The 16,735-nt window shown below is 38.6% G+C and overlaps 1 protein-coding gene across 1 annotated transcript in view; it reads left to right on the top strand.

The window, feature by feature from the left end:
• DNAJB11 (DnaJ heat shock protein family (Hsp40) member B11) overlaps nt 1–15,444 on the top strand; it is a 20,687-nt gene extending 5,243 nt beyond the window's left edge. Inside the window, exons 3-10 of the mRNA XM_003792720.2 lie at nt 2,706–2,803; nt 4,956–5,088; nt 9,649–9,791; nt 10,440–10,522; nt 11,484–11,541; nt 12,939–13,050; nt 13,776–13,935; nt 14,993–15,444. Of these exons, the coding sequence (XP_003792768.1) occupies nt 2,706–2,803; nt 4,956–5,088; nt 9,649–9,791; nt 10,440–10,522; nt 11,484–11,541; nt 12,939–13,050; nt 13,776–13,935; nt 14,993–15,057 (852 nt within the window). The 3' untranslated portion in view covers nt 15,058–15,444. The remainder of the gene's footprint in view (nt 1–2,705; nt 2,804–4,955; nt 5,089–9,648; nt 9,792–10,439; nt 10,523–11,483; nt 11,542–12,938; nt 13,051–13,775; nt 13,936–14,992) is intronic.
• Nucleotides 15,445–16,735: the final 1,291 nt, after the last annotated feature.

Here is a 16,735-nt window from a genome sequence, read left to right as displayed (position 1 = left end):
AAAAAAAAAAAAATTAAAAAAAAAGATAATATGGATTACTTATGTTACACTGTATTTCTCATGAATAGTCCCACTGTCCATTGTTTGCTAAGAACCTAATACTCAAGATATTTTCTAGGGAAGCTGAGTTTTTCGTGTTCTTTATCCATAACCATGGCAGGCTACACATAGGTCACTCATGAAATTGCACTTAACTCTAACAGCCTTTTTAGTCACTAGTTCAATTTTTCTTTGTTATCATTCAAGCTTGATTGCCTTTTGTCTTCAGTAAATTAGTGTTCATAAATCAGAATCCTGGTACAGTATGAAGAGCCTTTTGTGAACAGAAATTTGTTTTCTCTACAGAGCTGGGATTACTGTTGGCATTTTAATTAGTTGAGAATCTGTGTGTTGGTTGACTAATCAACTGAGAATCTTTGTTTCTTTTTAAAATAAAGTTATTTACAAGACCATGGAATAAAATTGAATTCCTGAGACAGAAGAAAAGTAAGGAGAAAGAGACTGATAATAATTGACTTGAAGGGTAGATTTGGGGTACATCTTAGGGAATACAGAAGCCTCTGATGTTCAAAAAGAAACTAACTTAAAATTAAGTACTGTTTGGGGTGTTGAAATGTTGTTTTTATTTTGTAGACCCAAATGCAAGACTTGTTTCTTTGCCAAGACAAGGTTACTTGTCTCCTTGAAAGTGAAAATATTAGAAATCCAGATCATGTAATAATAAGAGTTTGTTTTTTTTTTTTTGAGACAGAGCCTCAAGCTGTCCCCCTGGATAGAGCGCGTGGCATTACTGCTCACAGCAACCTCCAACTCCTGGGCTCAAGCGATTCTCCTGCCTCTACCTCCCAAGTAGCTGGGACTACAGGCGCCTACCATAATGCCTGGTTATTTTTTTGGTGGCATCTGTCATTGTAGTTTGGCCGGCCCAGGCTGGATTCAAACCCACCAGCTCAGGTGCATGTGGGTGGCGCCTTAGCTGCTTGAGCCACAGGCACAGAGCCTTGTTTTTGTTTTTGTATTTTTTTAAGTTAACCTTGACCATTTTCTGCTTCCTCAAAGTACCTATTTTCTAAAGATATTTGCCAAAACATTTCTTTTTCTCTTCTGGTCTATCATGGTAACTTTAGTCAAACCACTGTGGTCACTTCTGGACTACCCATTTGTCTTTGCTTTTAAGAATGTGTACCCTGGGCAGCACCTGTAGGGTTTTTGTTTTTGTATTTTTTTAAGTTAACCTTGACCATTTTCTGCTTCCTCAAAGTACCTATTTTCTAAAGATATTTGCCAAAACATTTCTTTTTCTCTTCTGGTCTATCATGGTAACTTTAGTCAAACCACTGTGGTCACTTCTGGACTACCCATTTGTCTTTGCTTTTAAGAATGTGTACCCTGGGCAGCACAGGTAGGGTGCTGGCCACATATACCGAGGCTAGTGGGTTCGAACCCAGCCCAGGCCAGCTAAAAGAGCAATGACAACTGTAACAAGAAAAAATAGCTGTGCCTTGTGGCAGGCATCTTTGGTCCCAGCTACTTGGGAGGCTGAAGCAAGAGAATCGTTTGAGCCCAAGAGTTTGAGGTTGCTATGAGCTATAGCACCATGGCACTCTATGCTCACCCTTTTGTACATTCAATTTCTCTTTGACCTTCTAAGTATATCTTAAATGTTAATAAATTTTTGTCATGACTCCTTACATATCACGTGGGCCCTGAGCCAAAGGTGTGTTTTGAATATGCCAGTCATGTCTTCCTTTTCTTTTGCTGAATGTCTATGGAGTCAGTGAGCCCCATCTAGTTTCAAACTCTCTTTTCTTAGACCACCACGAGTATGGTTTTGAAATAACTTTCTCCTTCAGTCTTTTGTTTACATGGGAGCTTATAAATATCAAAAGAAGGTTTTAGAACTATTTAATTTTCAAAGGCCTATTACCTTCTCTGCAGTTCAAACTCAGGAGATTACAAACTTAAACATATGTATATGTACATATATGTAAGAAAGGCAGTTAGCATTTTTCTACAAATGGATTTCTACAAATGAAAAAAGAAAAAGTATGAAAATACAGCAGAATAGACCTGTCTGGAAGCTGGTCATCTGATCCTTTGCCTTAGCAATCTCCTAGTGTGTACGTGTGCATTTGAGTGTGGGAGTAATGTAGATACATGGGGTCCTGCTGTTTGTAAGGCTATCCTAATTATCACTAATGATGATCTGTTGTAGTCATATCTTAATTTATAGTTTAGAGAAAGAATTTAGTATGGTGACTAATAGCATAAGTGCTAGACTCAAACTTCATGAGAAGCAAACTGAGGAATCCATCTCATTTTTTTTCCTGTTACTGCTCTGACCTTCACAGTCATATCACTAACCTCTGATATAATATTTAAGTGACTAGGTGAGTTTTGATAACTTTAAAAATATGACTTGAGCAGTGTGGAATTAATAATGCATCAAATAATTTGGCCTGTTAGAATTAGAGAAAATAACTTTATAAACATACATAATGAAAACTACATTCCACTGAAATCTTAGGTGTGTGTGAGGATAGCCTTACAAATAGCAGGACACCATATACCTGCATTACTCCCACACCCAAATTCACACGTGTACACACTAGGAGATTGCCAAGGGATAAAAACTCAAACATGAATGTGCCTTCACTGCACATTAGCCACTCATGCTCTTTTCCTCCCCTGGCTTTTATCCCCAGGTTCTGTCAGATAATGAGAAACGGAAACAGTATGATACTTATGGTGAAGAAGGATTAAAAGATGGTCATCAGAGCTCCCATGGAGACATTTTTTCACAGTAAGTAATTTACCCATCTACAAAGTATTAATATCTGAGACTGGGTCACTTAATGATTATTAAAGAATTATACTCACTCCCTAGTTCAGAAGCTTCTGAGGAAGAGTACAAGTCAACTGATCCAAAAATCAATTATTGTCTTCCTTGTGGGAAGATAGTCTTCTGTTTTCACAAAGCTTCAGGAAAGACAGATAACACTGTAAGAGCTATCCATCTAGCCAACCGTGTTAGTCAAATCAATCCTGACCATTATGGGGGGCGGGTCTATGTTGGAAATCAGTTTGTCATCACCTACTTGCTATCTTGGAATCTGCAGAGCCTGTAATGAACAAAATTACTCTAAGCAGAGAGAGAGAAAAATTCCTCTTCCTGTACCCAAAACTGCTTCTCTTTCATCCTGTCAACAAGTCAGAGATGGTTATGATAACCAGCACTGAGGGGAGGGGTTAGGATAAAGGCTGTTTATCTCCTGCCTTCTGGGAGTGCTAGTGGTTGTAATATAAACACCTTTCCTCCTTCTCTGTCTTAGAACCCCTCTTTGTTGAGCATTTGAATTTCCATATACCCTGATGATGCTGTATACTACGAGATCTTAATCTAAGGTTTCAGATCTGAAGTTATAAACAAAAAGATACTAAACTCCATTTTTTTTTTCTAAACTCCATTTTTATGGAGAAAGAGTTCATTGTTTTCTTCAGATTTTCAAAGTGTTCTTTGGACTCTTCTCCAAAAGAAGAATCACTGTTGAATTCATTAGCTTTCCCCATTTAGTGCTTGAGAGTGACAGTAGATTTTTAGGACTTGTAAAGATATGTGAGTAATATGAGTAGGATATCTTTCACTTCCTAAGGATTAATTTGGCTATTTCAGCCTACTAAGGAAGTGTCCTGTTCCCCTTGGCCATCCGAAGTGATACCTAGGGATGCCAGAAAGAGAAAAAGCTCCAATAATCTCCATTTCATTCTCCCTTTTTGCTTTTATTTGAGATTCAGGAAATTTATTCTCTAGGGCTGGTTGGTGGAAGAGGGAGTCATTTTGTTGTCATCCTCACTGTGCTAATTTCTGAGGCTTTTTAATAATATCAAAAATTAAGATTAAAACAGCCACATAATTAAAGGTCATTGTTCTGGCTCAGCGCCTGTGGCTCAAGTGGCTAAGGCACCAGCCACATACACCTAAGGTGGCGGGTTCGAATCCAGCCCGGGCCCACCAAACAACAACGATGGCTGCAACCAAAAAAAATAGACAGGCATTGTGGCAGGCACCTGTGGTCCCAGCTACTTGGGAGGGAGAGGCAGGAGACTCGCTTGAGCCCAGGAGTTGGAGGTTGCTGTGAGCAGTGATGCCACGGCACTCTACCCAGGGGGACAGCTTGAGGCTCTGTCTCAAAAAAAAAAAAAAAGGTCATTGTTCTTATTAATGTTAAAAATGATTCTTTTGTTACTTACAGAAATTAATTTTGGTCTTATAGAGGCTAGAATTTCCTTTTCCTTAATAACTAGCATTTGGGGGGAGGAAGGGATAGGTAAATTCACATCTGTTGGGTACATTGCGCATTCTCCAGGTGAAGAGCACACTTATAACTTTGACTCAGTCTATACGAAAACAAAGTATGGAATCCAAACACGTGCCTCCTACTATTCTGAAATTTAGAAAAAGAATTTTTACTAAGACTAATGCTTACTTAATTACATACCCAAGGTTTTCATACAGAGCAATAGCTTCTTTCTTTGTATAAAGGGAACACTATATATGTTAAAACTTCCTTAATTAACTATTAAGTTTAGTGTTATATACTACACTTTTTCTCAGCATGCCCAATAACCAGAGTTTCCAAATATTGAAATAGACTATTTCATTGAATCCAATGTTGAAGTCATTTGGCATACTGTGTATATACTGTGCTCTCTATATGAGCCATATTGTATTAAAAAATAATTTTGGGGGTGGTACAAAAACATAGTTGCAGTATAGTTGGCAGTGTATAAATTAAAAATTGTGTATGGTGTGTGACCCCAATGTATTAAAAATAACTTTCAGTTTTGCATAATGCATTGGTAGGAAACAGTATTCTATCATTGTGAAGAAAACAAAATAATTATAAAACGTGAACTCTGGTTTCTTTTCCTGATTATTTTACACTTTTATACAGTTTCTTTGGAGATTTTGGTTTTATGTTCGGAGGAACCCCTCGTCAGCAAGACAGAAATATTCCTAGAGGAAGTGATATTATTGTAGATCTAGAAGTCACTTTGGAAGAAGTGTATGCAGGAAATTTTGTGGAGGTAAGTATAATCAATACAGCCACTCGTGTTGGCTTCCAGAACTTGTACTTTTTACTAAAATGAGAGATTTCTATGTACCTTCTCTTTCTTTTAGAGGAGAGAGGTTACTCAGATGAATAGATTTGAATTAATCATAATGATTAACTTATGATAGACTTACGTCATTGTTTCATGAACTTACCACCCAGCCCAAGAACTGAGTGAAACAATTCCATAACTTAATTTACTTTCATGCTACTTCTCTATTCCATTCTCCTGCCTCCCTTCAGAGGTAGCGTCTATTCTGAATTTGTCTTTGTTATTCCTTTGCCATTCTTATTTTGTTTTATAATGTATATAAAAATAGCTGAATGGTATATTGTTTATTTTCATTGCTTTTGACTTTGTAAAAATAGTGTATTGTTCTTTATCTTCTGGAGCTGGCTTTTTTCACCTACTGTTACTTTACTAGGATTTATCCTTATTGGTGCTTTTAGCTATAACTCTGCTGGATGAAATTTTATTATCACCACATTTTATTAATAAGCATCTAGGTTTTTTCAATTTCAAACATTGTTTTTAATGAACATTCTTATACATTTATCAGGTTCAAGTGAACAAGAATATCTTTGGATAGATTGAATGGAATTTCTGAGTAATATGAACCAATGTTCACTTTTACAAGATTATATCAAATTTTTTTAAGTTAATTATACCAACACTTCTACCAGCAATTTATAAAGCATTCTATAGATTTGGTCTCTTTAATACTTGGAATTATTAGACTTCTTAATTTTTCATCATCAAGTGGGTATAAAATGTTCTCTCATTGTGGTCTTGTTTTGCATTCTCTTGATTGCCAGTTATAATAAGAATCTCTTCCTGTGCTTATTGCCCTTATTTGTTTCCTCTTGTGTGAAATACCTGTTCATGTCTTTACCCATTTTTCTTTTGCCTTTCAGTCTTGCTGCTAATCTATTGTCAGCTATATGTAATACAAATACATCCTATCAATTCATAACTTGGCTTTTTATTATATTTAAGATTTATCTCAATGAATAGAATTAGTTTAAATTAATGTGATCAAATCCATCAGTCTTTTATAGTTAGTTTTTATTTATTATTTAAGAAATTCACTTCTGCTTTTAAAATAAGATAGCAGCTAGGCACAATGGCGGGCGGCCGTAGTTCCAGCTACTCTAGAGTCTCAGGTGGGAGGATCACTTGCAGCCCAGGAGTTTGGGGCTGCAGTGTGCCACAATGCATCTCTGAATAGCCACTGCACTCCAGTCTAGACAAGATAGTGAGACCCTGTCTCTAAAAAAATTGTAACGATAAAGTAAGAAAGCTATTCATCTGTATTTTTTTTTTTTTTTTTTTTTTGAGACAGAGCCTCAAGCTGTCCCCCTGGGTAGAGTGCCGTGGCATTACAGCTCACAGCAACCTCCAACTCCTGGGCTCAAGCGAGTCTCCTGCCTCCGCCTCCCAAGTAGCTGGGACCACAGGCGCCCGCCACAACGCCCGGCTATTTTTTGGTTGCAGCCGTCATTGTTGTTTGGCGGGTCCGGGCTGGGGATTCCAACCCGCCACCTTAGGTGTATGTGGCTAGCGCCTTAGCCGGTTGAGCTATAGGCGCCGAGCCTCGTCTGTATTTTCTACTGACTATAATCTTCTAAGTTCATTCGTCTGTTTTTAATTCTGGAAAATATACCTTAATGTTTTTTCAAATATTTAACTCTCTCCTTTGTCACTCCTACCTACTCTTTTTTTTTTTGGCCGGGGCTGGGTTTGAACTCACTACCTCTAGCATATGGGGCTGGCACCTACCCTTTTGAGCCACAGGTGCCACCCACTACTATCTACTCTTAACTTTTAAATATAAAAAACAGGGCAGTGCCTGTGGCTCAAAGGAGTAGGGCGCTGGCCCCATATGCCGGAGGTGGTGGGTTCAAACCCAGCCCCGGCCAAAAACTGCAATATATATATATATATATATATATATATAAAATAATTTCTATTTATCCTTTATTTGCTGCTTCCTTTTGGGAGAGTACCTCATTCTGATCTTCTAGCTCACTAATTCAATTGTTAGCTATATCCATTCTAATAATATCCCATCTGCTGTGTTTTAATTTCAACTCATAGAAGTCAAACAAAGAGTTCCATCTGTAACTGACTGTGAACAATCAAATAATATAACTATCTTCCCACCAGCCCAACTTGTGTTTTTATACATAATATTTCTATTTAACTCTTACGTTGTTTCTTACTCTTTCACTATGCTAATGTCTTCCTTCCTCCTTAATTAACATCTTGCTCATTTTAAACTCCTGGTATGTCTTCTGTAGCACATTTGCTTGGAATATATGTGTTATCCAGTTTGTTGTCTTTTCAGGGACAGACAGTTGAACTCCTCAGGTGTCTGGCTATTTTGCTGTGTGAGCTCATGCTTCCTGTGGGTTCTAGCAATGACATTTCCCTGTAGAGCATCTTGGGGTGAGCCCTCGCCCAGTGGTTTCACCTGTGTTTTGTTTATTTGTTTGTTTGTTTGTTTGGGGTGTTGTAGGTTTTGTTTGGTATCTGAGTCTTTTTTTTCTCCTTCTCTGAAGAGGAGTCAAACAGTGCTTGTCCTCAGGCAGTTCAGGGGAGAGGCAGGCGCCTTTTATATTAGATATTTTATCTAATATCTTCTCTCTGCCCTCACTAGTTACTGTTGTCCAGGTAGAAGCTACCACACTACACACTTATCAGTTCAAAACGACCTTCTATCTCTGGGATTTGCTCATTTATTCTGTGTTACCATTTTTGTTTCTTAGAATCCATGTTTTCTTGTGCTTTTTCCAGGATTTTGTTGGGGACACCCAGTAACCTATGCGTATGTGCCTTCTTGACAAGAAACTTTTTTTTTTTTTTTTTTACTCGTAGCTTTTGCTCTGAATAGTTGTAAGAAGAGGACAAAACATGCTTGTAGCTTGTAGTACTGTTGTTCAGGCTGCAGGATAGGAGAAAAGGGCGTTAAAAATATTTGAGCCATCTCTCCATAAGCAGGAGAGGTTGTTTAGATGAGAGAAAAGAGGTGAGCCTTATTGACTCTCACGTTCCCTTCTAGACCTGTTGTTCTGCAGTCACTAGTACATAGTATACATCCCTTTTTGTTGTCAGTGTGTTCCTAAATTTTCTTTTAATCTAATTATTGTAAAGGTTGTAATGTCTTTGCTATTTCAATAACTCCATGATAAATTCTTTTATTAAGAAAAAATTACCTTGAGAGATAGATAGGCTAGGATGATGGTTGGAAGTGTGGACTTGTGAGCTGGGCTACCTAGTTTAGCTCCTGGCTCTGCCATACATTAGGTACATGGCCTTGCTCATGTTACTTAACTTTTCTATACTTTTATTACTTCATCTCTAAAAATGAGATAATAATAGTACCTGCCTCATAAAGTTGTGAGGACTAAATGCATATGTAAATGTGTTTAGAGCTTTGCTTGGCGTGTAGTAAGCATCATAAAGTGTTTGCTCTAATTACTGTTATTGGCATAATTTCTTCTGTTGACCTGGGCTTTCATCTGGTTACTAGGCTTTAAAGGATTTTTCTTCAAGTATCATGTCATTCTGTGGCACGAGAACGTACCTTGTAATGGGTGTTAGACTAAAACAGGCAAAAATAGTAATATATTTCTTCGTATATATTAATTTCACTTACTTAGAGGGATCAGAAGGTTTGATTGCAGTCAGCTATAAAGAGATCGTGGCTGTGTCTTTTCCTACGTATTAAAGGAAAATAGTCCTGGATTAAGTTGCCAGAGGCAAGGAGGCATTTTTATCAGGTTATTCACTGGATTAGTTGGTGGCCACACTGTTTGTTAGTATGCTTTACACTGTGCAGATTTCTTAAAAGATAATGATTCTGGTAATGTGTCTCAAAGAAGTCACACAAGTGGGGGTCATTTTTTGTCAGTGGCCAGTTTGTGTAGTTCTAGTAGTGATCACATAACCCACCTGCACGAGATGGGAACCCCTGAATCTGGATGGAAGAGTGTCTCCTTGAAAAGCACATGCTGGGACACAGTGATAATGACAGCTCAGCCTCAGATTAACTCACAGGTTACTTCCACGGTCACCAAAGCAGGGCATGCATGTTGGGGTTTCCTTTACCTTTTCTGTAAGTTGTACCAAAACATCCACTTAAGCTCTTTCAATTGTAACACTCCATCAAATAAAGGAGTTTGGGTAACCCCCCCCCAAAAAAAGATAACGATTCTATGAAATACTTTAGCTCAGTAGCATTTAGTTGTGGCTTAGAAATGCTTCCATCATGCATCTTATTTTGGTTCTTTTTTACTCCCCTCTCTCTTCTACAACTTTAGAATTTGAGTCATTTAAGTATGTGTTTGCTTCATTCCTGTTTCGGGGCTAATTTGTCCTCCTCAAAGAACTCTGTTTTAGGTCTCCCTGTGGGATAGCTTGCAGGAGAAGGGGAAGTTTCGGTCTGGGCAGGTGTGCAGAGCCCTGAGTGGCTGAGGGAAAAGCAGCTGTTTTGCGTGAGAGAGAAGCTGATACTGTTTATGCACTTCTCAGGTCGTTAGAAACAAACCTGTGGCAAGGCAGGCTCCAGGCAAACGGAAATGCAATTGTCGGCAAGAGATGCGGACCACCCAGCTGGGCCCTGGGCGCTTCCAAATGACCCAGGAAGTGGTCTGCGATGAATGCCCCAATGTCAAGTAAGTGAAAGCACCTTCTTTGTTCCATGGAGAAACACTGTACTCTTATTTGTCTAATAAAAATGCTAGTGTTACATACCTACATCTCCCTTCCTGCCTCTCTCTCCCTCTCCCCACCGTGTTCTATAAAAGGATGTAGGAAACTAAAAAGGAGGTTTTTATTTTTTCCTGAAGTATTCCAAATACCGTAAAACCTCTGTCTGTAAGTTGACCACCCAAGCATACAGAGCTGGTCAACACAAGGAAGTAGGCCTGCTGTACTGATGATATACATTTGGTTCATGTCCAGTCTATGAAAATTAGAACCAACTTAGAGGTGGTCAATGCAACGAGGGGGTCAGCTATGGAGGTTCTATGTTTCTAAACTAACCAACAGTGCACTTTATTTCTGAATAATATATAGCAAGGGTTAACACTTCATTTTTTTTCTATTTGAAATATTAGATCAATCTTATGCGTTTATATAGTGTGTAGTAGTTTTGCTTTGAATTTTAACAAGTAGATGGATATCAGATGACTGTGTCAAGTAGGCACACTGTAATCTCCCTGGAAAAAGTTCTGAAAAAATAGATAAAACTTTAACTATCTGTATCTGGGGTTTGTTTGTGTTTTCATTGTTTTTTTCTTTTTTAATTCTCTTTGTATCAGATTGGTGAATGAAGAACGAACACTAGAGGTAGAAATAGAACCTGGTGTGAGAGATGGCATGGAGTACCCCTTTATTGGAGAAGGTGAAATACTGATACTTGATGTTTTATTACTGTAACTCCCTGCTTGCTTCCGATTACCTCTTGCCTTTACCTTACAGAGTAAATGTATATATAATTTCCAAACTCTTCAGCCAGGTTTTTTTTTATTTTTTAAGACAGAGCCTCAAGCTGTCCCCCTGGGTAGAGTGCCGTGGCATTACAGCTCACAGCAACCTCCAACTCCTGGGCTCTAGCGAGTCTCCTGCCTCCGCCTCCCAAGTAGCTGGGGCCACAGGTGCCCGCCACAACGCCCGGCTATTTTTTGGTTGCAGCCGTCATTGTTGTTTGGCGGGCCTGGGCTGGGGATTCGAACCCGCCACCTTAGGTGTATGTGGCTGGCGCCTTAGCCAGTTGAGCTATAGGTGCCGAGTCTTCAGCCAGGTTTAAGATACAGAACTCTGGTCAATCCCTACAACAACAACAAACTACAGAACTTCTATATGACTATCATGGCTAGCCACCTGAAGTAGTGGCATTACTGTTTATCCTTCGAATATCATGACCAAAAGGACTGACTTAAGTTTTAAGTTTCATCATAATTTAGGTTGTTCAGAACTTAATGCATTAATTTTAATACAGCAATGAAAGAAGATATATAGCTCTACTTGGTATTAACTAGATGCTCTCAGACCTCACCTTTGGACTTAAATTTAAAACTCTAAAAGAAAAAAAAAAGCTTTAAAAGACTTCAGATTCAAGAAACCATTGAGTCATTTTTTGTTTTTAGGAAATTATGTCAAGTTGTTCATTCCTGTGTCCAAGGCACAGGTAATCTTCGTAATAATCTAAAACTTGATATAACAGGCATATACACTGCCTCACAGATAGCCTTGGCAGATTCAATGCCTAAGGTAGTGGCTTTAAAAAGTTGATTCAATTGCCAGGTAGATTTGTGATGTCCAATTTGTGTGACTACTAATATGCTATGATCTCCTCTGACTAGGTGAGCCTCATGTGGATGGGGAGCCTGGAGACTTACGGTTCCGAATCAAAGTTGTCAAGTAAGTGCTCTAATTTTAGAGGCCTTCTCTTTAGCCCCAGCTTTTCGGATGAGTCAGATTATAGAGAGGTGGGTAGCCACCACCAGGCATTTTTCTGTTTCATGCCCTTAACATGCTAAATGACTATTTGTAACTTTTCAATACTGCTACTGAAAATTTGGGGTTGGCCCCTAGTATTGAGCCCCAGTTATTTACTTAAGACTCACAAATCCAAAAGATGTTGAAAGATTTGGTAAGACAAGTAAATTGTAAAAGAGAAGCAAACAAATACAGAGTCAAGAAGAGCTGAGATTTTAGCTGAGAAGCTGCAGCATCATACAAGAATGAGAGACCTTTTCATAGAAAGGACCATCTATGTTTATTACACAGTATACAGTTTCTGTGGAGAGAGCTTTTTGTGAGCTTCTCTTATGTATGATCTACTGCTTAGAGAGTTTTGCCTGAGACTCAGGCTTTCGTGTTTTTTATTTCTCTCCTGTTACCACTTTGGAAACCAATGATACCTAAGGATTCATTGAAATAAATTCCCACTGGAATATGGAAAAATGACCCACCACTGCCCAAGACTTTCCCTCACTGTGCTTTTTAATCTCAATGATTTTTTTCTCCAGCTTTCCTTACCTACCTTCTCTTTCTCATTACTTCTCAAGAGAGACTGGAATGTGTGCTCTTCCCTGAACAAAACTGGTACCTTCTTAAGTCCTTGCCTTTGCCAGAGTTCCCCCTTTCTTCACATCTGCCTTGTCTGCATCCAGAGCTGACCTGGCCTTGCAAGACCAGTTCAGAAAGTCTCCACAGATCCTTTCCAGATGCTTGTCTTTCTAGCTTCTACTGCTAGAAGTTGTCTCTCTCCTTTTGCATAATCTGATGAGTTATAGTTTTACTCAAGTACTTTGGCTTTTGTTAATTATAAACTCCTTAAGAGTAGCATTTAATAAGACTTATATGATTTTATAGTCTCAATTAATACTATACACAAAAGCATGTCTGATAATACTTATTGTTTGAAAGAATAGTGCTCATCTTTTTTTGTTGTTGAGACAGAATCTCACTTGGTCACCCTTGGTAGAGTGCTATGGCATCTTAGCTCACAGCAACCTCAAACTCTTGGGTTCAAGTGATTCTCTTGCCTCAGCCTCCCAAGCAGCTGGGACTATAGGCACCCGCCACAATGCCTGGCTATTTTTTAGAGATGAGGTCTCGCTCTGGCTCAGACTGGTCTTGAACCTGTGAGCTAAGGCAATCTACCCGCCTTGGCCTCCCAATTGCTGGGATTACAGGCATGAGCCATCACACCCAGACTATGCTCATCTCTATCTAAGATTTTTCTATCAACTTTTTGACTTCTTCTTAAAGAAAAGTGAAAATTAATAATTTTTAATTATCTTCTTTTTTAGGCACCCAATATTTGAAAGGAGAGGCGATGATTTATACACAAATGTGACAGTCTCACTAGTTGAGTCTCTGGTTGGCTTTGAGATGGACATTACTCACTTGGATGGTCACAAGGTAAACATACCGATATTTCTGTTTTCGATCCTTTTAAATCCTTCATATGGGTACTTGTGAGATTACATCAGCTGCCTTGATTATTTAGAGCCACAGGGACTTCTTTCTTGGTTGTGTTCTGCCTTCTCTCCACACTCTGCTGCTGAATGTCTAGCAGTAACAGTGCCACAGAGTTTTTAGCTACTCAGAGTTGATTTGACAACCTTTGACAGTAAAACCTTACTTATTTTACTTGTTTTTGTGTTTGATTTTTCTTTTTCTTTTTTTCTTTCTTTTTTTTTTGAGACAGAATCTCACTTTGTCACCCTCAGTAGGCATCATAGCTCACAGCAACCTCAAACTCTTTGGCTTAAGCGATTCTCTTGTCTCAGCCTCCCAAGTAACTGGGACTACAGTTGCCTGCCACAATGCCCGGCTATTTTTAGAGACAGAGTCTCGCTCTTGCTCAGGCTTGTCTCTAACCTGTGAGCTCAGGCAATCCACCTGCCTCAATCTCCCAGAGTGCTAGGATTACAGGCATGAGCCACCACTGCTGACCTGATTTTTCTTTTTTAAGGAACCCTTTCTTCTTTGTCTCAAATTGTCCTCCTACGTTTCCTTTGGCTCTTCATCCTTTCTCTTTGCTGAGCAGTGACAGTAGTTTTGTGCACCAGTGCTCACTAGAAGATGCATCATGTACTTCAGGTGTGCCAGACCTATTCCAGTCAGTCCCTTTTCCTTTCCAGGTACATATCTCCCGGGATAAGATCACCAGGCCGGGAGCAAAGCTATGGAAGAAGGGAGAAGGGCTCCCCAACTTTGACAACAACAACATCAAAGGCTCTTTGATAATCACTTTTGATGTGGATTTTCCAAAAGAACAGTTAACAGAAGAGGCAAGAGAAGGTATGGACTATAATGAGCATGTATTGGGGGGCAGGTGTTGTTAGGAGGGTGGCAATAAACACAGAACCCTCCAGTGACAAGACGTCAACTGTTAGTACTAGTAGAATACAGAATACAAATGGACTTGTCTTTCTCTGAGAAGGCAATGCTAAAAAATTCTTGTGTCGCTGTTACAAAAGGTTGTGTAAGTTGGACTTTGAAATCTAGGGATTTTAAATCTGAGATTTAAACAGAATGACTTAAAACAAATGAGGTAGACAAAACTCAAAAAGGAAGACAAGGTATTAGAGAAGGACTAGAGGGTTAGGGGTTGATGTGTATGATGAATGGTTAGAGAGGCTCCTAAATGGGAAGTGATAGTGAAGAAAAGCAGATCAAGGAGGAGGAATGGAAGACTTAGCTGAAGAGCTGACTTTCCTTTTTGATTGCATCTTCTCATTCCTCGTTTCTTAGGTTTTTGTGGGGTATGTTGTGGAATGTGGGCCTGAGAGAAGGAGACAGGGGATCATCTTTGGATGCACATGTGCATGTGTGGGGATGTCTACATGCAGTCAAGTTGGAGACGGGTAGTTATTTGTTAATTCAGATCCACAGTTGTCATAAGGCCTTTTATGAGCCTTCCCACAAAACATGCTCTTTAAACTCTAGGGAAGTGAGCGTGGTGCCACCATTTCTCAGTCTCTGAGCCTTTCACAGAGCTTCTTCCAAAAGCACCAGGTTGGAAGAGCATCTGGAAGTTCACAACCTCCATAGGAGCCTTTATGAGGAGGGCCCAGAAGAATTTGCCATTTTTGTTGTAGTTTGGATCTGGATTTGCTACACCTTTCTTGATTGTAAGATACCAGCTGCTTAAGAAATAAAGATGTTTTTAATTCATCTATTTAACAGATAGGAAGAGCATTCTAAGAGGTATAGTCTCTGAAAAATGGATTAAACTCTTAAACTGATAGCATTCAAGATAGGTTTATAAATAAACTTAAGATGTGATTTAAAAAAAAAGAACCTCTAGGGAAGCAACATTTTTGTTAATGGAGTTATTTGTTTATTCTTTCCTCAGGTATCAAACAGCTGCTGAAACAAGGATCAGTGCAGAAGGTATACAATGGACTGCAAGGGTATTAAGAAGGAATAAAATTGGACTTTGTTCAAAATGAGTGAATCAGAGATATTTATTATCTGCAGGACTTTTTGTCTGTGTTTTTGTTTTTATTTTCGATCTGCAAGTTTAGTTTAATTTTTTTTCTAATGATTGTCATGAAATGAATAAGAAGGCTTAAGAATTTGTCCATTACATTCAGAAAAGAATGACCAGCAAAAGGTTTACTAATACCTCTCCCTTTGGGGATTTAATGTCTGGTGCTGCCGCCTGAGTTTCAAGAATTAAAGCTGGAAGAGGACTCCAGGAGCAAAAGAAACACAACATAGAGGGTGGAGTTAATTGTTAACTATCTCATTCAAAATGCCAACTGGAGAAGTCTGTTTTTAAATACATTTTGTTGTTATTTTTTTTTGTGACTCCTGTTTCTTTTCTCCTATCAGCTTGTTGGTTGTCCTCCCATCAAGCAAGTTAGACATACAAACGTGCAATAGAGTGATAAAGATCCAATTTCCATACCCAAGTAAACACCTACGGTATCTTCTAGAAAGAAGCTTGAACAACCTGAATAGATTAAAAATTGGGGTACATGAATTAATGTTATGCAAAGATCTAATTATCTTTGAGAAACTATTCCTTCTCATTTAATTTGAGAATAATAAAATTATTATGATATGGATGCTTTTACTGTTTAGAAAGTATTTTTCATGTATATTATCTTAGTTGACCTTATGATTGGAAAGCCTTTGGTTCATTTAGGAACAAGGATTACCACTGGCTCTAGAACACAAATTTAGAGTTGCACATTCCATTTACCTCTTCTAATGGCACCTGATTGAGATGGAATGTGACTTGAGTACATTTGACTCATGAACCTCCTTTGCTGTTTCATATTACAGTCACATCACGTTCTACTTTGTACTTTTCTGCTGGTGAATGTTTGCAGTGTGGTGGAGCTGCCTTCTAACCATCAGTATAGTTCTGGCAGCAGCCAGTGCTACCAATTGAAACTATCTTAGAAACAAATGAACTCACTTAATACATGTATACATTTAGTAGACTTTTTATACATTGGAGATTCATTATGCACGGAATGGCCCTTAGTTGAATGTTTTCTAAAAATGATCATCACATCCCTTACATATCTTAGCCTAGGAGAATACTTAATCCTTATTTGGTCTTGCAAATATTTTTCCAAGATGTATGCAAGAGTCAATGATGATACTAAGTAGCTAGAGTTACCAATCTTAGCTTTAAAGATCCCATAGAGATAATGCTGTGCCTACAAAGACCATTCGGGGCTTTGTCACTCATTTTTATCCATGGTTAGACTGCCATGTTAATGAGTTAAAGAATGTCTTCTTATTGGACTCCAAGCAGTGTGGCTAGTTTAAGTGCTTTATCTGGGGCATGTTGTAATTTGGAAAGATTTATATCAAAGTTCCATAGATTTTCTTCTCTTTTTTTTTTTTGCATCGAAATATTAAGCAATAATAATAATAATGCAAAGAAAGTAACATTCACATTGTCAAATAAGTTCCATAGATTTTCTTGTAACAAATTATAGTAATGGGTGAGAGGAATGGGGAGATGATGGGAAATCAAAAGACCAGGCTCTAGGGCGGTGCCTGTGGCTCAAAGGAGTAGGGCGCCAACCCCATATACTGGAGGTGGCAGGTTCAAACCTGGCCCCAGCCAAAAACT

Source organism: Otolemur garnettii, unplaced genomic scaffold (genome assembly GCF_000181295.1).
Source record: "Otolemur garnettii isolate 467f Iridium unplaced genomic scaffold, OtoGar3 scaffold00060, whole genome shotgun sequence".
In the NCBI taxonomy this organism is placed as follows: Eukaryota; Metazoa; Chordata; class Mammalia; order Primates; family Galagidae; genus Otolemur; species Otolemur garnettii.
This window is presented reverse-complemented; position numbering and strand designations above follow the sequence as displayed.